General features: G+C 39.3%; 1 protein-coding gene across 1 annotated transcript; it reads left to right on the top strand.

Annotated features, from left to right (window-relative positions):
• Positions 1 to 289: 289 nt before the first annotated feature.
• cpa6 (carboxypeptidase A6) lies at positions 290 to 21541 on the top strand. Its single transcript, XM_080515365.1, has 11 exons — positions 290 to 534; positions 4479 to 4554; positions 12381 to 12505; positions 14799 to 14913; positions 16639 to 16740; positions 16851 to 16955; positions 18098 to 18208; positions 18939 to 19029; positions 19383 to 19585; positions 20431 to 20515; positions 20708 to 21541. The coding sequence occupies exons 1-11, from the start codon at positions 419 to 421 to the stop codon at positions 20920 to 20922; spliced, it is 1344 nt and encodes a 447-aa protein (XP_080371491.1). The 5' UTR covers positions 290 to 418; the 3' UTR covers positions 20923 to 21541.
• Positions 21542 to 23153: the final 1612 nt, after the last annotated feature.

Genomic DNA, 23153 nt, shown 5'->3' with positions numbered 1-23153 from the left:
AGAAAGTTGTACTTTCTGATCCACTCAGATGATCCCACTCAGGCGCGCATTGGAGGGATCCAGTTACCACCGTCGCCCACACCGGGCCACGTGACTCAGGTCCTCCTTATTTATAAAAAAAAAAAAAAAAAAAAAAAAAAGAGAGAGAGAGCGAGAGAGAGCTGCTGCTGCTGCTGCTACCCTACAATTTCCCCCCACGGCTTTCAAGTGGTGGCAAATGTCTCTCCTGTGCCAGCTGGCCAACTTTGGCACGTTTTCTGGACCAGCATTACATAAAGCGCAGCGCGTCAGGATGACCGTGTCCATCTGATGGTCCTGGACCGGCAGACCCTCAAACTTTACTCTCTCCCTCTCTCTCTTTTTTTATTTATATATTCATCTTTCAACGTGTTTCCAGTCTTTGATCCGCCGGCCAAGGATGGCGATGGACATTAGGAGGACATTTCACACCTCCGTCTTACTGACCTGTGTGATAATCTGCAATAACGTGCGATGTCCCGTCAGTGCGTATCTGTACAACAACCGCTACGCAGGGTGAGTAGAAAGAAAGACCCCCCCAACTTATCACTGGACTCAGTCTCCAGAAGACAGACGGAGAGAGGGATGCGTGAAGGGTTCACTTATGGTCTGCAGTGCTGTTTTGTTTTTGTTTTTTTTGCGACGAACAAGAAACTCCTTGTTTTTACAATCTTCTCCCGATTTTGCGCGCAGATTTCCTTTTATTTGAGACGCCACACTGCGCCGCGGTTTACTCTGAGCTCCTGCCAGACTCCGTTTGTTTGCAGATCCAATTTGGATAAGATGGTATCTGTTGTGTTTTTGCTGCAGGGAAGCATGTAAAAATGCTTTGCAGTGTCAATATTTCACCAACTGTTGTTGGATGGCAGGAACTCTCAGCCTCTCTCTCTAAAGTGACTTTTTCCTCGAAGTCATGCTTTTTTTTTTATATCCTCAATGAACCTGAGGCAAAATCCTTCCACTTAGAATTTGACCTTGCCTGCGAAATCTTGGGAGCAATTGAGCAAACAGACATTTCCACAGCGGCTGTCTGATGCTGGACAAATACTGTAATTTGGGCAAATATGTAGAAGGCATGACAGGGCCATGTAAAGATACTTATAGCCTCTTTCAAAAGAGCTTTTGATGGGATAGAAGAGGAAGGCCATACCTGCTGGAAAGCCCCCTCCTCTTCTGTCTCAAATGACATATATTTTGGGTTTATTCCAAACATTGAGTTGCAGTGCTCAGTGTGTGTGCGCTTTGTTTTTCACAGTAATGCGTGTATATTATACATTCTTCATACTTAAGCCAGAAGTTTTCAAAGTGCAGAAGGATGATCCCAGGCCCCACAGAGACGCCACATGCTTTTTAAAATAACTCTTCATATATCATCTGCAGCTGATTATGAATCAGCTGCAGTTACACCTATGCAATGGTTTATTTTCTTTTGATTACAAGAAAATACTTGGTGAAAAGGAAAAATGAAGATGGGACAAGTCTTCCCCCTGACCCCCATGCTTGTCCTCTTTTTCCACCCCCTTGAAAGTCTCTCAGAGACAAACTCGTATAAGAGCACCTCCATATATCAAACTAACACACAGACAGTGCTTATACGTAAATAAAAGATGCGCGTACAGCACAAATGAAAACACCAGTAAATCTCAGTTTCCTTTTACTTTGAAAAAAGCTTGTTTGCTTGCTTCCATCGCAGAGAGAGTGCTGCTTTGAGAATCACCAGATTGACAACTTAATGTCAGGTTTATGTGAGAAAGTAGACGGTGGATGGAGAGTGACAGCGAAACAAAGCAAACTTCAGAAATCAATAACGGATGAAGAAATCATTCAGCCTATTTCGTTCTCTGACAGAATATGTCAGAAAACTGCTGCGGCCCACTTGAAGCTTCCACATGTCTGGAGGAAGGTAATTGTTAACTTCTGTCTGAATCAGCCTCCAGGCGCATATTATGAAACTACTTTGAAACTTGGATTTTGACTGGTTTTAAACTAGTTCAGGAGTTATTACAACTAATTTCAGGGTTGAATCTATTTAACTATTTTTTATTATTATCATATCAGTGTTACAAAGCTAATTAAGATTGTTTCTTGTTGTTTTAAACTAGTGCTTATTTGGTTTTGAGGCTTCATTAAACTGTCTTTCTTTATCACTTCAGCCCACGCAGCATCTGTTTGTAAGAAATAGAATCCATGTTCACATGTGATCGAGAAATAAAGTGAGTAAATGTACACTTTATTATAGATGTTAAATTCAAGCCTGAACAGGATAATACTTGTGAATAAATCCCTCTTGCGCATGTGCAGAACGATTAACTACTCCAGCATGCACAGGAGCGTTTCAGAAAGCTTCTGTCAACAAGGAGATGGAGTCAGAGCGTTTTCAAAAAGTTCCGTTTTCAGTGGTTCCAAGCACCATTGACAAAAGTTGTCCGTTTTCACTTGAAAATGTTGTCGTTGTAATTCTGGGCTGGTGTGAAGATGGTTTCAGATTTATTTTAGACCAATTCTGGAATGGTTTTGAAAAGTTTTAATAGATTAAGCTCAGTTTCAAATGCTCCAAACTACTTTCAGGATGATTCTGATTGGACAAGGATATTCTCAGATCGGTTTTGAAATTTTGCATTTTTACAATTTGCACCATTTTAAAATAGTTTTAAATTACATTTTGGGTGGTTCTCAAGTTTCAATAAGTGCTTCGTGTGATTTGTCGTATTCTCTAGTTCTTAACTGGTTCAGACTATTTTTGGCCAGTTTGGTCTTAGCTTAGCTGTCAGCCTGGTTTAAACACTTTTAACACCATTGAAAGCAATAGCATTGCAGTAGCATTGGTATCAAAGCGCCCTCAAACATACTTTATGTCAGATTTGGCCACATTTTAACAGTTACTGTCACTTGCATCATGCAAGTTTGAAATAGTTGTTAACCTGTGTTGGGGTTGTTTTGAAATAGTTTCCTGTGGTGGTGGCTGTTCAGCTTTAATATTGTAATCTTCACACCTTGTTCAGATGGTTTTAAATGAGGGCTTAGTGAGTTTAAAGTGGCAGGTTGTTATTTTTCTTGTTCTGGACATGTTTAAACTACTTTGGACTGTTTTTTGTGTGTGTGTGATTTGGTGTGTTTTTAACTATTTTTCACTGGTGTAAACTAGTTTCTAAATCTTTCAAACTTTTTTTTTTTTTTTTTCGGTCCCTATGATGATCATGTTCTGATGTTTTATTCAGAATACCTGAAAGTATTTCTCTTGGTTTCTTTCATCTCCTTTATTCTTCTCCCTCCGAAAACTACTCACTTTCATTTTCTTTGAAGTCCATCTCGCGCCATAAAAATAGTGGTTTCAGCTTCTTCTTCTTCTTTTTTTTGTTATCTGGGTGACTGAAATGAGGTAGCCACTCATGTGGGACACCCGGACCCCTTTTGTTCCTCAAACCTCAATGTGGCCTTCTGCCACCTTTGTTTAGGGGGGCCCCAACTTCCTGTGTTACAGACTGTAAAAAAAAAAAAACCTTTTGGAAGAAGTGAAACGTGCCAGAGAAAGATAAAGTGGACACAGAGAGAATCTGGAAGACAGAAAAAAATGAGCCATCATTAAGAGAGTGTATATAAATGCGACATGATGAGGATGAATGATGGTCTTTGTTATAAAGGATCTATATAAGGGATTTATTCCCTGTAAGACAATAAATAAATAGGTGCACATGTGAAGCTTCAAGCTATCCCCTACAGATCGCTTGAATTATATTATTCTGAAAGCACCATAATGGTTGTTTTTTTTTTTTTACTATTATCACAGATGTTAAAGTGTCTAAAGTTTACTTTGAGATCTCATCTATTCCCTTTCTTCTGGCAAGATAAAACTTACAACAAACCATCTGTCAGTGCTTTGATCTGCCCAAACAGATTGCAGCACACCTTATATTTCACTCCATTCAGTTTGTGAGTAATAATAAAACACCAGTGAGTCACATCTGTAATTTGTCAACCGTAATTATTCATTTTTGCTAATTGATTCACGCTATGTGTAAACACGTCACATTAGCGCACATCTACACTTAGTACTGATTTGCGGGAAGGAAATGTCAACCAGCTGCAGAATACCGGAGCCGGGCTCCAGGTGCTACCTGCAGAGCTGCAAACGATGAAATATAATCCATCAATGATGTCTCCGGCTGATTGTTTGACTGGGGTTTGACCCTGTCATCAAAAAGCCTCTTGAAAGAGGAACCGCCCATTTCGCTAGCAGAGCATCTGCTATTAGAAGTGTCGCCTTCAATTGACACAAAAGGCAGTTTCATGACGTGACTCCGTGGCCCAGATGTTTGTGAAATGATGTGCACTTAGCAAAAAAAAAAAAATGGATCAAAGCCATGTCGCGGTGAACTTTGGTTGTTGTAAAAATCCCCTTTGGCACACCTCAGCTCCGGTTGTAACCCGACTCTCACAAAAGCTGTGTGTTGTTCCTGCAGCGATCAAGTCTTCAGGATAACACCGGGTAATGAGGAAGAGGTCCAAGCCCTCAAGAAAATTCTGGGACGTATCAAGGTTGGTGCTATTTATTTATTATTTGCATTTATTTCATCATTATTCTCCAACACAAGCTTATTATTATGTATTGTAGGTATGAAACATGTTTGAAATTGACTATTTTGTTTTTAATAATGAATCAAAATCCAGCTAAAAGGTCTGCACACCCCTTTTACCTTTATTGAGCTGATAGGGTCAAGCTGACCCAAGGCAGGTTGCAGATCCATCCGATACCAAACACACACTCAAAACTAGGGAAAAATCAGTCACCAATTTTATTTTACACCTGGCATATGTTTTTGCCCTGCTGGTAGAGAAAACATGGGAATAAAGGCCCAACCAGACTATGAGACGAGACCAACCACTACAGCATTGTGCAGCCCTCTTTCAGCCCCATTTACACAACGTTTTCAAGTGAAAACGCTCAACTTTGGTTGTGTTTCGGGTGTCGGTTTACGCGACGACAGTGCCCGGAGCCACTGAAAACACAACTTTTCGAAAACAGCCTTAAATGTTTCTGCTATTTCCGTGTAAATGGACATTGCGTTTTATCTTGAAATGTTGTCCTACAAAGGGGACCTTGTTAGGCTTGAGTTCAATATTACTTCAAATGTGTGTACACAATCAACAATAACTCCCAAATTTAAAAAAAAAAAAAAAAAAATGCTATTTTTTAGGGAATACTTATCCAAACTCACACACAAGTAATTCTTGGTGTGTGCACCGTTGACAAAAAAAGATTCTTTCAAAGTGTTTAAAGGAAAGATTTTTTTAATCCATTTCTCCTGGTGAGCTCCTTCAGGTTGGATGTGGAGGAAGTTTGGTACTGAGGCCAAAAACTTTAATTTAGGTTTTTTTTTTATGACCATAAAGTCTTAGTTCTCATGCTTTGAGAGTCCTCTAGGTGCATTTTGGCAAACCCATTGCTTTCCATCTGGCGACTTTATCCTCTATCCATCCACTTTCCTATCCAGCTTTATCCAATTGAAGGTGTTGGACCTGATCCCAGCTGACTGTGAGAGACGGCAGGATACACCCTGGACAGGATGTCACAGAGCAGAAACAGAGAAACAGACTCACACTCACACCCTTTGGGCAACGTAGTGCCTTCGTTTAACCTCACATCCATGAAACCGGCTCACACAAGGAGAACAACCAAAGTTCACGCAAAAAGACTGAATCACTACACCACCAAGCGGCTCTCTGTCACAAAGACTTGTTTTGCAAAGTGTTGCTTGGATTTATCGTCTCATGAAACGTTCTCCCATTTCTTCATGGAAACCTTGGTGGTCTGTCAGAGAGAATTTCAGGCTTCTCCCATCCTACTTAAATGCCAACTTCAACCAGGAAATTTTATTCATGAGTTCTTTATATTTATTTTGCTCCTTGTGGCTTAGATTTGGCTGTGGGATGCAGTTTGGATGTCAGGACCTTACACAGGTTCATGTTGCCACAGGACAACACCCGGTTAAGTTGTACAAACTTTTCAAGCAGTGCTCTTAAAACAAAATGCACCGTTAATGTAATAATGAATAACAATGTAATAAATATAATAGTCGGAGGGCTATTTAGCATTCATCCCAAATATGTGAGGGGAACTACTATAACGTTCATTGTACCCATTTGCATAGGCAAACTCTGCAAAACTTATATGAAAAAACGACTTTTCCATACTGTCATATTTGTGTATTATTATAATATAAAGTACAGTCATAAGATTTTAAAAGAGATTTCTAAAATCTCTAATGTAATAACAATGGCTCCAATATCCTTTTGTACTATTGATAAGTTATTACAATATTGGCTTTATTTAAAATGTCTAAAAATACTTTGTTATTGACTGTTATTAACTAGTTGGTTGTTAAGTCCCCCAGCTCATGTTTTCGGTATTTGTGAAGTAATTAAAGTGTGCAGTCTGTATCGGCTGTTATTCGGCTCGGAGCAGCTCGTTGTCCCGTCGTCTGTCCGTGACACTCGAGCAGCCGTCACGGACGGAGTGAAGCCTGGTGCTGAGCGGGGAGTGACGCCACACAGCTCCGGGGACGGCGACAGACAAAACAGAGAGACGGCGAGCAGCCGAGTGTGGTCATCCGTCACAGTCAGGACGTATTTCCTGTCTGCGAGGCCGGGATACAGTCGCCTCGGGTCTCGCTAATCATTTCAATAAGGAACACCGAGAGAACTATGGTGGAAAACACAAAGGATTCTCTACTTTTTTCTTTTTTCATTACGAGGCTGAGTGCTTGGACATCTTACAATTTACAAACTGAACGGCTATTTGTTTTAAACAGACTGAGATCACAGGGGAAACTCCCAGAGGACAAAAGACTTTTTTTCCCCCCACACACTCATTTGGAAGTAATTACCAATCACTGTCTGGAGTGTCCATGGCCTTCCATTTACATCGGTTCAGTTTTCTAATAGACAGCATGAATTGATTTATTAAATCAGAAAACATATGTAACATGATGTCATTGAAGGACTGTCCTAAAATAAAGATTTTATACAGACAAAAGCCCTGGAAAACTCACTAAGCTGTTGATTTTCATTTATAGAATAATGTTTTTTTAGGTATTATTGAGGATTAGATATATTGAATTTTGATTTTCTAATATATTTCTATAATATGCATATTTTTACCAAAAACAATCAAAGCTTAAATTCCTACAAATAATCAGTATTCACTCTTTTAATTAGTTTTTAACTGTTTTTTTTACAGTTTACTCAAAATGTTAGTTGTAGTTATATTATTCTTGAAATGATCACAGTCTAAAGAATCAGATTCACCTATTGTCATTGTTAAAAACAAGGAATTTGTAAATGTGCCGCATAAATATCAGTAGAAAATTTAAACCGTGCATTAAAAACTGTGTGTGCCACAGCATGCATATTTAAAAGGAGGTAGGATGCTTAAAGAGAACAATAGAATGCACAAAAAAAACACTTGGATATAAAAATTACACTCCTACAACATAAAATAGTCAGTTATATTTTTATATTTAGATCAGTTTTCTGCAACAGGCTGCTTAAAATAAAGGAAGCACACAAAAATAATGACTATTATCGGATAATGATAATCTGATCAAATTGTTTGACGAAGTCCAATATTTCTAAAATACTGCATACAGAGATGGAAAAAGCACAATATTCTTTACGTAAGTAGTACACGAAAAACCCTATTTAAAACTAAGTCTTTCAATCTTTATTGATGTAACTTGATAAATATTATAATCCTAAACTTCTGCAGCTCCAGTCTAAATAATTGTTACCCACAGCTATCTTTTCTTTGTAACTCAGAATCAAAACCTAAATACTCATGCAATGTACCGATGCCTGAAGTAGAAATACTTAATTACTTTCCACTCCTGGTGGCATTCACTGCGTCTGCTCTCTGTGAGTGAAGCTCATCAGCTCAGCTTCAGGTCAAGTGATCCAGGCTCAACAAATCAGCGGCCCTCTAAGCATTAAAAGGACAGAAGTGACTCCAGAGGATTAAATGCATGTTTACGTTTTATAATGAGCAACGCCCAGCAGAGAGCCTTGGCCTGGGGTCGATGTTATGGCAGGTGAGTTGACATTGTGCTGCTGTTTGGACAGCTGTGGACATGTGCTTTCACACGTTTAGTCACACTGCTCTGCCTCCACTATCCGAGTCAAAGCCTTCAGCTTCAGGTTTGGCTTCAGGTCAAATATCATCGTCTATACAGATCAAACTAAAGCAGGTGAATCAAGAGTCAAACCCATCTTCAGCCAATTATATTTTCCATTTGGAACAGAGAAATTTATCTGGAGTCTGTGATGGTGTATGAAATCGTAAAAAGACACAAGATGTCACCTTATGGGGCCACTTTCTGGGGCTTGTCGTCGTATGAGATTGTAAAACCTTGTAAGACGTATAAAACGTTTTTCCACTTTGTGTTTCAGCTGCTCAGTGGTAGCAGTTTGCTCTCGCCTCATAGCGAGAGGGGTTGTGGGATAGAATCTGAGCCAGGCCTTCCTAAGTATGGGCTTTCTCTGGCTTCTCTGGTTTCCTCCCACAGTCCAAAAACATGCATGGAGAGTTAATTGATGAGAATGAGCTGGGATCAGTGGTAGTGCATCGCAAACCCAAACAGAACAAAATGGTGCAGAAGATGGATGTTCAATAGGACGTCAAGATTTCTGTATTTTGTTTGTCTTTTCTCTGAAATCCCTTAAGCTCTGTTCACACAACGGTTTCAAGTGAAAACACTGAACTTTTGTTTACACAACAAAGGTGCTTGCATGTAGATGGACAATAACAACTGTTTTGTTTTTGAGGGGGAAAAAAAGTCCTGACAAAAAGAAAGATGAAGGGTACAACTAAAAATCAATGTTTATCAAAACATACATCTCTCCAACATTCGTGCATTCATTGATTCTGATTTAAAAGATGGAGGGCTTGTGCTTCTCACCCTAATGTTTCCTACTTCACAGGAACTAAAAACTATGGTTCGTTTAATAAGGGTTCTTTAGATACAACTCTAAAAGTTACATACATATTAACATATAAAGGCTTGCAAGATGTTTCATATTGAAAGTATTTAACTAGCACGGAAAGACCTCTGCATTTTAATGTTTATCATAACAGTCATTTACAATAACATCTGTTAATGTGAAGGATATTATAAAGCCCAGCACTCAACCAAATATTATCATACATCAAATAAAAAACAAAAACAAACATGGCATCAACGTGAGGATCAGGCTTGAGAGAGGGTTCAAGGGTTCAAGCTCAGATATATGTGTAACTCCAAAGTTTTTACCATTTTCTGTTACAAACACCTGATGTTTGGCAGGTTGTTCCCATGAACCCTGTGGGTAAGTTGATAAAAAAAAAAAAGAAGTGGGTTGCACTTCCAGGAGCAGTGAGCCTAATAGAAAAGAAGCATTTTACAATGGTGTCATCGACAGAAACTCTCAATAAACATTGTAGGTTTAAGTAGATGTACTTCATGGTCGAATTAATTGTCATGTTTTTTATGGATTGTCAGGATTATTTGCAGGTTTTTCTACTCTTCTATGCCGAGCTGTCTCCTAATGTCAACTAGCATGACCCCATTGGAGTTCATATACAATCCACTATGGAAATAATGGAGAGGATACGATCAGAAGGTGCTGACATCCTTCTCTGAAGAAGGATGTCAGTCTTTCTTTTTTTTAACTGAGGTTGCACTGGAATGAACTGAAACACCAAGTATTAGTGGCAGCCCGCCCTCACATAAATGTTTAAGATATTTGAGTGGTTGATTTTAGGAAACAGATATTCTCATTATCCGAGTTATTGAAGCAGCTTCAGCATTTTACCTCTTCCCTCCACATCCTTCCTCATTACTTCAGTACAAGTTATAGCAAAGCTGTTGATTTCATTTATTTCTGGCAAACATGGAAAAAAAAATGATACAAAGCAATAAAAATGCAAAATAACCTGAGTCACTGTACTCAGACTGCCATGTTGAAGAAATAGCTTGACTTTCCTGCGACTTCAATCGACTATGGCCAGCGCGTTTTCATTCGCTTGACATAAATACTGAGATGCAGCTTCACCTCATCTGCTCCGAGGAAGCCAGTCTTTTTATTGAACCGTAACTTTTCCTTTCGCGTTCTGCCCGCGCCAGCGCCGCATCAACTAAAACAAACACAAATTAAATTTACTGCTGCCTTGCACACACAGACACATATTAACAATCGGGAGATAAAAAGTGCCTTTTAGGCAGAGGTGTTCTGGATTTGTTTGTCTGGGAGGGGTTAGCGGCGCTGAAACATTTGGGGCGCTTAACCGTTGGGAAATGCCATAAAAGTGCAGCAGCAGAGAGGCAATTCGCATTTGAAGGCACCAAACATTCCAGCTGAGGGTTTTTGGACCCCGTCGGCACCAAACGAAGTTGAATTAAACTGGTATGCATTCTGTAAACCATTAAACCAATTGACACATCAACGGGCATGTGTGCAGGCCTGCATGGTTTCTGCCGCCGCGCAACAAATCAAAGCCACGTGAGGACATTTCCTACGTGTCTGCAAACATCAAAATGTGGATCACTAAAACGTTATTTATTACTATTGTGTGGATCATTTATTCGACGCTGCCCTTCATTGTTGAAGAAAAGAATATTCCATCTGTTCCTCTGTTTGCCGCCACAAAAAAAAAACGTTTATCTGCGTTGCCAGATTGTGTCTGTGTTTATTTGGTTTGGAGTCATGTTTTTTTTTTCTTTTTCAGTTTAAACTGGAACTAACTGCCTCAGTTATCGCAGCCTGATAACGAGTGTTGAGATATAACATATTTGTCACCATCAATAGGCGGTCATACGCAAGAGAAGAAACCTGAGGCAGAATCATTTATCTGGGACTGTTAATGAGATCCGTCACTGTGTGATTTGCTCCATTAAAGCTGCAGAGTCATTAACATTCCCCAGACTGACCTCATCATTCAGGTAAGAGACCGGAGGAATGTGGAACTCTGCCGGTCTCGCCAACACAATTTAATCATTATCACCAAGTGTTGCACAAAACGCTTCCCTTCCTGTAGATAAAAGTTCTGAAGTCTTTCTTTGAGTTCTGCAATGTTAAATCCAAGGTGCTATGAAAGCCAGTGTTTCTACTATTTGGGACCATAACAGAAATATCCTGGGCTCGTCCACACAAGGATTTCATCCTCCTTGCTCACAGTTGACCAATGAGGAGATACAATGTCAAACCAATGTCATGTAATGTGATGCTTTGAAACAAAGTCCAACCAGATATCACTTGATGAAGTACAAGGCAGTGGAATAAAAAAAAAAAAAATACAATACTATGTGATATATTATGATGACATTCAGTTCAACGCTGTTCAAGATCAAACACAGTGATTCATTATAATGTGACGCTACAATATGAAGCAATGCATTGTGTTTCCACTTAACAAAATGTGGTGGACTACATCACAATACAAAGCTGTACGATACAATACAGTTCAATACAGTGCCACGTTTTATACTGTGATTCAGTAAGGGGTGTCAATTGTGATGCATTCCTGTATGATGCAGTATGATATACGTTGATGCAATGCAACATGGTTCAATACAATAGGTTGTCAATCTATCGTCTACTACTGCTGTGACTTTATCTAACTCATGGTGGCAGGTGGCTGGAGCTGATCCTAGATTACTTTAAGTGTAGGTAGTGGATTTAGATTGACCAATTCATTGTCAATGCATGTTTCATCAGAAATTGAGAGAAAGTACACAAATAAAACCCACACTTTGTAGATAAAAGGCCAAAGTGCTGACTTGAACCATTGACATTCTCACCGTGAGGCAGGAGTGCTAACCACTACACCTTGCATGCAATGCAATTTGATATGCTATGATACAATACAGTACAGTAAGTGATCTAACATATTGTGAATATACATACTGATACAATCATTAAATATGAATCAATGCAACACCATGTTATTTGATTAATGCTATACAATATAATACATTTCATATTACAATACAACGTCATACAGTTATGATTTGGCACAAGTTCATAGAATACCATATTCTACGCTGAGATATATATTCTGATAACATTTTCTGATGTACATTGATGACAACTTATTTGACAACTAATTCTCAGAAAAGTCATAAAGTGAACCATCTATATCATAAATCTGTATGTGTATGTGTGTGTATATATATCTATATCTATCTATCTATCTATCTATCTATCTATCTATCTATCTATCTATATATATATATATATATATATATATATATATAAAATCACAGTCGATGTGCTTGAATGCTTTATTGTTTGTGTCATTGTCATCTTTGATTTTCTTGATTTGACTCCTTTAGGTGGACTTCTGGCAGCCCAACAGTGCTTCTCTGATCCATCAAAATGCCACTGTGGACGTTCATGTTAGGCATAATGATACACGAGGTTTACACGTACGCCTGAAGCAGCAGCGTATTGATTATCGGTAAGTACGAATAATTGCAGCTCACTTACATTCTCATGTGTGCTCTAAAGCATCTTAGCAGAGTTTCTTCACTCTGTTAACCGACAGTCCATCACCCGGCCTGTCTGAGGCAGCATATATGATTTGCGCACGTCGCAGTTGGCCATAGTTTTGCATGCAAAAGCCGTCACACTTGCTCAAAGCCGGGATACTCGCAGACGCACACAGTACATCAGAGCCCGTGCTCCCAATCTGTTCCAAACAGCAAGTCTTTCATCTCCTCTTCAAAATTAATGCTGAAATGATGGCATTTCATCAAAGCAGCCACTGCCAGCGCGAGACACAATTCCATTGTCATCTTGGTCCTCTGGGAGTAAATGTAGTTCTGAGGATGAGAGACTTTTTTGTCTCCTCTCTGTTGCCTGATTGAGGGTTTTTTTTTTTTTTTTTTTTGTCATAAATGGTTCACACTGCAGGGGACAGTCTTTGGTTGATGGTTGAGGTTTTGACAGAGCAATGTGTAAAAAAAAATCTAATTTTAGTCACAGAGATAATCCGGCTTTTTAAGTGTCACTGAACACGGATATGGATAAAAATGCCTTACAATGATGATGAATGTTTTACTCTGACCGCCAATATACAGTAGCTGCTTCAAACAATGACCACGTCATCTTGTGGAGTTCATGGTAGAAAGTAAGGGAGCTGATCAGACAAGAGAGGAGCCTATAGTCACGCGACGATGACGGTAATTATCGTTATGTCTCGGGTTTATCTCAACAGTAGCATAAACACTATAATTTGTGCTGCCAAACATGTGGCGAACTGATATGGAAAAGATGGTACGGATGCTGGAAGAGCAGTGGTGTAGTTGGTGTGTGATTTGCCGCTGTGGTGTGTACAGTACTAATACAGCTGCATTGGAGTTTGTCGCATCCTACTGTGAACAATAATTGAACAAATTACATGTTGTGTTCCTCCACCAAGTAAAACCTGTGGGACAAAATATCCCGGATTACTGAGATGTCACATCTGCCGTTTTATTAAAACTGTAAAATATAACCCAGCAGTCTCAATCTTTGTTTGAAGCCAAACCCCAGTGGACAAGCCCTTTATCACCAACATGTACAGTACATTCAAAATGAAAACCACCTTCTATAATGTGTCTCTTTGTGATTTTCTATGGTATGCAAATTGAATCTTGACACCTCCAGAGCTGGCAACGCCTCAGACCCCCCCCACCCCCCACCCCCGTGATCTCTAGTAACACACACATTGGGAGTCACAGTGACGCATGAAGCTGCAACAATGTGATTCATACAAACATTTTTAGTTATGAAGGATACTTCATAGGACATTGGACTCACACACACACACACATTGTGAGAATTTGCAAACTCCACACAGAAAGCTAAGAATCGAACTGACTGCGCGGCGGTGCGACCTTGTTACAATACAACAACATACAATAAGGTGATGCAATATGATATAACATGAAAGTTGATGCATTCACTATGATACAATGCATAAGGTACACAACGATAGCTCAGTCCAGTGCAATCACACAATGGACAACTGCTTGATGTGGTATAGGGCTTTTCAAAGTGTGGGAGGATGAGTCCTTCCTGACAGGGCTTGAATTACATCCATTTTAACTCCCCTCCTTAAAACACGTTATAGTTTCAGATGTGAAATATGTGTTTTCATCAGACAATTCACTGTTCATTAAGATTCTTTCTCAAAAAATGAAGGGCGACAGATCATGCTAGGAAAAGGCCTCCCCCTGACCTCCAGATGTTCCCAGCTGTCTGGCGCCACCCAGGGGAGGCTGGCTTTACAGTCTGAATAGCATTGATGTAACATAGTTGTTCTACGGCTGGGGAGATCTCACATTGCGATTTAAAATGCAGTCCTTGTAGATGTTGAAATTGTCGTATATACTGCGAAACCTAAAATAATAAACTCAAAAAACAAAATGCAGTCCCCAACTCACTAAACCAACCAAAGGCACTCATATTGCTTGACTGATGGTATTACAGAATACTGTCGGTACTTGTATCGCAGCGTGCCTGCCTGTTACCCGGGTTACTTTCGTCCGTCTGTTCTGTGTAAACAGAAATAGTCTTCAGACTAAGGAAACAACATTAACTCATCATCAGCTCAAACATGTAAATGAAGCCTGATTCACTGTTTACAGCTCATAAAAAAGGGAGATGATGTTTGTCTTCCTGTCACCCGTCAGTGGCTGCACTGACATGCTGAAATGTATTGAGGATGTAACAGTGTCATGTGTGTCTGTCTCCCGCCCGCCACGTAGGGTGTTTATCTCCAATCTACAGAAGGAAATTGAAAAGCAGACAGGATATCGCTCCTCTCGCAGGCGGAGGTCAGAGTCTCAGTATGACTACGAGGTTTACCACTCTCTGGAAGAGGTAGATGTGAAGCCATCCCCATCTATCCACCTGTCTCTCTCTCTCTCTCTCTCTCTCTCTCTCTCCTCCTCTCACTGGTTTACACCCACATAGCAAACAAGCACAACTCTCTGAGGTGCTCTCACACTCCCAATTAGTTAGTTCCACAGGTCTCTTTCCCACCACCTCGTGTTTCCAGACACGTTGACTCACACTTCACAGCTTCACCGTGTTTTATTTTTTTGTGGGTGGATCAGGTTCATGAATCTGTCAGGCCCTATAAAGCATCATGAGCTCCACACTCGGGTCCTGAGAGCACACGCAAATCCTCACTCTGCTCAGCTTTGATCATCGTCTTCACCATCCAAGACACACTTAAAGGATTTCCTGACACTGTTAAATACATAACTATTGTGTGGTTGTTCAGAACTTTGTGCTTTAATGCAAACATGTCACTGAGATTGACTCTTTTCATTCTCAGGAGCTGAGTTTCTTGTTTGGATCAGAACTGTATTTAATTGTTGTTCTGTTTTGGTTTTTTTAAACTCCTGTTCTTGTGGATGTATCTATCTTCGGTTTTTAAGGAGCACCCATTAGCATGAACCAGAAACAAGCAGAGGGCAGGGCATTTTTGTTCATTCAAAGTCAAGCAGACAGGAGTCGGTACACATAAGATCAGTCAACATCCAAACAATAGAGGCTGATCTTGAGATGTAGAAAGATGAACATGTAAGACTTGAGAAAGACACATGGGGAGTGGAAAGTTAATCAGACACAGCAGATACGATCAGGAACTAGCATAGAGGAGCACATTAGGGCAGAGACAAGATAGACACATTAAACAGACTTGTACATAGGCACAAAAGTGTGAAATGATAAGCAGTCAAGATGGTTCTTTGGTCACAGTTGACTCACTGCACCATGATTTATTCTCTCACCGAACTCCATTCTCAGTTCGATTTGTTTATTTTAGAAAGACACTGATGGCCTATTTTCTCACAATGCTACTCTTGTGTCTTGAGACACGTTGTAGACATCTTCATCTCCAAATCAGCAGAGAAATACATCATGCAGACCAACGAACTGTTTTATCGATTTGAGGAATTCCACTTCACACACTTTAGTGTTAATACTCAAGTTAACACTGCTTTAGAGTCCCTGAAGCATAAACCTGACAAGAACCTGGAAGCATGAACCAGGACAATAAACTGGAACTGAGGATTATACATGAAGATGAATTTCAATGTTATTTCCAAATACTTGTTAATTATATATTAATATGTTAAAATCCACATAATTTGCAAATTTCTCAACGTCTCACTCGATCTTACTAATTCCCTTTCTTAAAGCCTATGTTATAATAACTTCTACAGTTCTTTAAAGGAGTGTGTTTTAAGTAGAAGGTAGCTTGAAAATGACTTATTGAGTGTGTGCAAGCAGTTGTTTGGACGTGTTAAATTAAAAACAGACTGTGAACAGATTGATTTAAAGAAGTATAATGCAGAGATGTCCTGTATTTTCTATGCATTTCAAAATTCCCCGCACCAGCGACACATATCTCAATGTTTTGCATCAATAATGATTGATGGACTTGGTAATGACCTCCTATTGTATAGTTTTAAGGGGTTGAAAATGTGTGCAAACATTTGTGTGCATGCAAAGTAACCTTCCAAAATAAAAACAAGGTTCAATTTTTTCAATATTTGCAAATCAGGCCCTCAAGTGACATTCCTTCTCTGCCCTCAGATTCAAAACTGGATGTTTGAGATGAACAGAACTCAGCCTGACCTGGTTGACATGTTCACCGTCGGGAAGTCTTATGAAGGAAGACCTCTTTATGTGCTTCAGGTAGGAGAGGCTGCGTGAGACGCGCACCACTAAAAACGAAGACACGCTCGAAGTGCATGCAGGCGCTGTCTTGTCTCACTCGGCAACTGACAGCCTTTCTGTCCCGTCAGCTAGGAAAGAGAAGTCGTCCCCAGAAGAAAGCCGTGTGGATCGACTGCGGCGTTCACGCCAGGGAGTGGATAGGTCCTGCCTTTTGTCAGTGGTTTGTCAAAGAGGTATTCTCCTTCAGTGTTTGCATTTTGAAACAGCCCAGATTGTTTAGTTGTTTGCTTTTTTTGTTGTTGTAATTTTAGTACTGATAGGGGAAAATCTTGCTGATGGTTCTCATGGTGGCCTGCAGCAAGCAATCTGTGATCGCCTGTCTGGGCTTTTTTTGCAAAACACCAACATCTGTTCACTTGTCATGCACACTTAAACAAATAGTCCAAAATATGTTTTGATGTTGGAAATAACCCAGCATATGCTCCATCACACCTTTTCGGTCTTAGTTTCTGAGCTCTGAGGTGATGACAGATCCAGACCAGATCCACGTTTAAACTGCGAAAACATTTAGCTGTTTTTTTTTTTTTTTTTAACTACTTTGATACCAGATGAGAGGGATTTGTAAAACCCGACACGTCACAATACGTGGCTGAGTGTTTGCGATGACGAAGGAAGGTTTATATATGAAATTAGAGCATTAAGCCATTTTTTTTTAATGAGTTCCTATTTTATGAGCGTTTAAGAAGTGTGGTTCAACAGATGTTGCTTAAAATCTGACATTTGAAAGCTTTCTCTAGTGCGGAGGACTGCGGCACTGACAGAACATGATCTGCTGTGCCCTGCAGTCACTCTCTGGGTCTGCAGACCCAGCTCACACTTTTCCATGTACCCTCTGTGAGACATGACTTCCTTATGCTGTTCTGCAGGGTTCACCAAAGAAGCATAAATTACGGGGAGGAAGTAAACGAAGGGTGGAGTGGAAAGATAAACAGCGGCAGGAAATCAGAAACAGCCCGACATTAAACAAAAACAACACCAAGTTTAATGACAGGGCTTTGAATATTCAGTGATGTAGTAACAGAGGAAGGCCACTGGAGGTCAGGCTGCTCTCTTTGTTCAAGGTCCTAAGCACATTAACCTTGGCCTTGTCAGTCTCTGCGTGAAGAGCAGGTACACACAGTATTAGTGCCGCGACCAGATCTCCTCTCTCCAATCCCAATCAGACATATTCACCTACTGGAGGTGTGCTTTCAAAGAACTGAAATAATGAGCCTGCAGGGAAAGCATTGCACATAAACACATCATCTGGGTTTTATTTATTCATCTAAGTATGTTAAATCATAGCCTCGATTCAAAGAGTACATTATTGTTCCAGGCCATCGGCTCCTACCAGTATGACTCTGTGATGACGCGGCTACTCAACCAGCTCAACTTCTACATCATGCCTGTCTTCAATGTGGACGGTTACCGATTCAGCTGGACCACGGTACATGCTACTCACCAGATGTTTTTGTTTTTTTTTCTCTTAATTTAAACATTCAATGTGATCAGTCAATGGTCATTTTCTTCCCCCTTTTCGAACACGTAAAGCTAGTGCCATATAAAAATTGGAGTGTGCTATCGTGAAAAAGAAATGTTCAATGTTTTTCTTTACTTAATCTTGATGTTTTTCTTTCCTTTTTCTTCTGTTTTTACATGTTCAGAATAAAATGTGTTCAAAAATTCATTCATAATAGCAAAAACTTTGATGTGGAAGAAGAAAACTGGAAGAAGAAGCTGTGGAAGAACATTTATATTTACCTTTCTGACTTTGGCTTTGAAGTACAAAATACTTATAGAATGGTCCTTTTTCCTATTATTATTATTATTATTATTATTAGTACTATTATTGTTATTATTATTATTATGAGTGAAACTACTATATATTCACATTTATTACACATAAACAAAATGTACATCTGAAAATATTTAATGGCTTCACATGTTTTGTTACCTTTTTTAATGCATGATCATAACCAGCTTTTCTATTGTATTCCATTTTTTCTTTGATGCACATGAACTTCGAGGAAGATAATTCTTGTGAAAAATAACTTAACTCATTTTTCTTTCCAGTCAGTAATAAACTCAGCACAGTTTAATAAAATCAGTAAATTATTAGGTTGAGTTTGATGGTCCGTGAACCTGTGGTGACAATGTCTTTGTGTTTCCTGCTGCAGGATCGTTTCTGGAGGAAGACGCGGTCCAAAAATCACAAGTTTCACTGCAGGGGAGTGGACGCTAACAGGAACTGGAAAGTGAAATGGTGTGGTGAGTTCGATAAGACTGGACTGCACCGTAATCTGGAGTCTGCTGCTTGATAAGGTTTCTACCGTCTCTTGCCTCAACAGGTGTGAGCTGAGAAAAATATCTTTGAGCTGTGATAGCTTAGTGTATAATATGTCATTTATAATCTAGCGGGAGGTGGACATGCAGCTCTGTTGAATAATTTCCCATTAAATTAAACCGGGTTTATTTGGCAATCAACTTGGTTTTGTCACCGATTGTTGCATGAATTGTTTGCATTTGGTTTTCAGGAAAATCTTGAAAATTCTGTATCTTTTACACCGACGTTATCATTTAGGCTTAAAATGTGGATTTTTTTTTTTTCTCTCTTTCCCCAGATGAGGGTGCCTCGTCTCATCCCTGTGACGACACGTACTGCGGCCCTTTCCCTGAGTCTGAACCCGAGGTCAAAGCCGTGGCAAAGTTCCTGCGCAAGCACAAGAAGCGAATCAAAGCGTACATATCCATTCACGCCTACGCACAAATGCTGCTTTACCCGTATTCCTACAAGTACGCCACAATTCCCAACTTCAACTGTGTGGTAAGACGTTCTGCTTGATATTTTAACCGACAAGGAATTTATTTAGATCTTTCTGTGCGTACTTTAACTTTTGTGTTCCCTCCAAGTTGATGCTGCTAACATTTCTTTGTTTTTATTGAAATGTTGACACGTTTCCACATGAGGTGGGATGAAGTTATAAACTGAGGTTTGGTTCAACCCAAATAGCAAGAAAATACATAAGAATTTTTGTTTTCTTAAAGCATAAAATACTGTCAAAATAATCAAACATAAACACCTTAGAGTGCAATTAAACCTGGTTTGTTGTCACGGTACGGTAAGAGTTAAAGTACAAAATTACACATATTACACATTACTGTAAGTTTTTAATATTCTGGTTAACTTTATTAATACTCAAGTATAATTTGCACCATGTGAAATACTACAATAATCCAACATTCAAGCCCTTGATTTTCCTTTTAAAAACAATATTTTGGAGAAAATGTGTAGATAACATTATCCTGTAGATCATTATACACTGTTGCTGGTTTCAGGAAATAAGTTACCACCATCAGAAAAATGATCTCAGGCCGTTTATTTGTCACAGCACTGTGACAAATCCTGTTTACAAATTTAAATCAACTGTACGACAACTGTACTATTGTCATGACCGTTATGATATTTTGTGTCTGGGACAGGCAGAAACCACATAATAAGCACACGTAAATACATAGTGACAACATCAAACGTGAAAAAATAAACAAACATTGAACATTAACGACAATATAAAACCAGAACGGAGAATTAAACCGAGAACAGAAAGGCTAAATACAATCCAAAATATATGCAGTATATCACTGGTCTCTCTTTATGCTTTCACTCTTCAGGAGTTGGCGGCTCAAAACGCAGTCACAGCCTTGTATTCTGCATATGGAGTGAGATACCGATATGGACCTGCCTCCACAACCCTGTGTGAGTGGTACTCTTACATTTTTGGGGGTTTTTTTTGTCTCAAGTTCATTCTGTGTGCAGCCCAGGTTTGCACCGTGATGTTTTCGTCTCACTGAACAGTGTCGTCTAAATGCAGAATTTGACACCTCACAGGAAACGAGAGCTGCTTCCTTTTCAGTGCGACTTTTCCATCCTTCGTGTCCCTTTGCGCAGACGTTAGCTCAGGCAGCTCCATCGACTGGGCTTACAGGAACGGGATCCCCTACGCCTTTGCGTTCGAGCTGAGGGACACGGGACACTTCGGCTTCCTCCTGCCCGAGACGCTCATCAGCCCGACGTGCACCGAGACGATGAGAGCCGTGAAAGCCATCGCGTCAGGCCTCCTGAAGAAGTGTGAGACAGACAGGGAAACATTTCCATATATATGAATGCGCCGTCGGAGTGACTTATCTTTACACCTAATATTCCTCCCAGATCTCATATTGCTCACAGATGTTATCGAGTGACGAGCTGAAAAGAAGCATCATAGCCTGAATTTTAATGAGGTTCTTATTCTTCTTTTTTTTTTTTCCGAGGGTGTCGACCTTATTCTGATGAGAAATGATGATGACAGTTTTTACATGCAGGTTCATTAGGTGTCCTGTGCAGATCCAGTGTTTTTTTTTTAGCTCAAACACGGATTCTTATCATCAAATTCTGACGGGAAAAAAGAGAAACGTGTACTTATAGCCTTCAGTGTTTTGTGGTCATGTGAGCACTTGTGATGCTACAGCAGCACTTTTTGCGATGAGCTTCCTGACATCTTAATGTCATCCGAACCCGTTTTTATCTTAAACATCTTTTTTTAAAGACATTTAAAAAAAAATAAAAATAGACTTTCAGCTATGAGTGTATCAATGCCTTTATCACTGCAATTTTTGGTGTACATAAGCTATCAATTGAAATATTTTTTTCTACTTTCCTTTGAAATTAGGAGAGAATGATGCATCACTTCTGTAGTTTACTGTGTCATTACTCAGGTGTGAACAAATAAACCATGTCAGAAATGTTTACATGTGACACATCACGTGTTTAATGTGAGACTTTTAATGAATAGATCATGTTTTACACAAATAAATGGTGCTTTATACCAAGACAGTTTACATGTGTGTTTTTTATGCTGACTTCTCATGAATTGATACTGCTGATACTATGATCATTCATTCATTTATATCTTGCTTGCAGAGCGTCACTCGCTTTAATGAGTAGTGTCCAATTATTCAAACAGTCATTATGTTTACATCAACATCTGTTATTCTTTAAGAATTGTTACTGAAGTTAGCAAGATAATCCAGTATCATGTTTGTCCTCAGTCCAAGAAAAACATGAATAATTTGATTGAATTGTTAATGTGGCAGAGGCTGCAGCTAAAAATAATAAACTGCCAGAACTCTGAAACACAAACTGGACTGCAGATAAACTGTAGGTGGCAGTATGTAATCTTAATAATGACAATAATTGTCAAAAAAAGAGAAGAAAAGAAGATAAAACTAATTATATAGCAACTCAAAGTGCTTCACAATTGAAAAAGAGAGATAAACTTTATTAAAATAACACCAGTTAGCATCAATATTAATGAAGGGGACATTTTAAGAGCAGTTTAAACAAAACAAGATAAAACAGGAATAATAAGCATAAGAAATCACAATTTAAAAAAACAAAACTCAAATCTTCCATACTGCACATTCAAAGAAATAAAGCCAAATGTCTTCTTTTTTTATTAGGAAACAAATTAACAGAACAAAAAATAAGGGGCCTAACTATGACATGTCATGGTATTTGTTGAAGCTATGTAGGTTCATGGTTTTGATTTATTAATAATAACTCAATGTTTGTTTTTATTCTCAAGCTTTTAATGACATTTAAAAAAAAAAAAATGTAAAGTCCATGTCTTCTTTCAGCCCTGGTTGCCAGTTTACAGATCGAGCTGCTCTGCTCTTATTTATGGATTCAGAACTGGCGAAGGCAACATGCAAGACGGTGCAAATGTGAAAGTGAACTCTGCCGCCCACAGCTGCCAAATCCGTGTTGTCAAATTGCCAGATTTCCTACATGTGTTTTCTGTGGGACTGGACTAAATGTTGCTCGTGGCTGAGAAAGGCGGCGCTGAACATGGAGGCGTGCACTTTTACAGACGAGGTGAAGTCTTTAGCAAGGTCATTCATATGATGAATGTCACGTAATGACTGACAGAACCTAGTAGAGAGTAATGGTTCATTTATGAGTAACTAAACTGGGGAAAAGCTACTTGTTACCAGAGCATCTGTGCACACACATAAATAGTAGGATTTCCTAATGATACACATGTATTAAACACAACAAAACCTACCACAGTTCAGACGTCATTAGTATTAGTAATATGCAGAAATTACGATAATAGTTGGCAAATATGAGTGATTATTCCGTTGTCATTTATCTGTGGGCATTTTGTTTATTTTTGAAGGGCGATCTCATTCGCCCTCACTTTGTTTTCATGTGAAATCTTCCAACTGGGAAATCCATCTTCACAAACTGGTGACTTATCCAGTTCTTAGCTTCAGGAACTCATCATTCGAGAAATGTCTTCTACAAGCACTGAAGCATGTCTTCTTGGTGATCTGAGATTCTTATGTACAAGTCA

This window comes from Blennius ocellaris (genome assembly GCF_963422515.1).
Source record: "Blennius ocellaris genome assembly, chromosome: 19".
In the NCBI taxonomy this organism is placed as follows: Eukaryota; Metazoa; Chordata; class Actinopteri; order Blenniiformes; family Blenniidae; genus Blennius; species Blennius ocellaris.
This window is presented reverse-complemented; position numbering and strand designations above follow the sequence as displayed.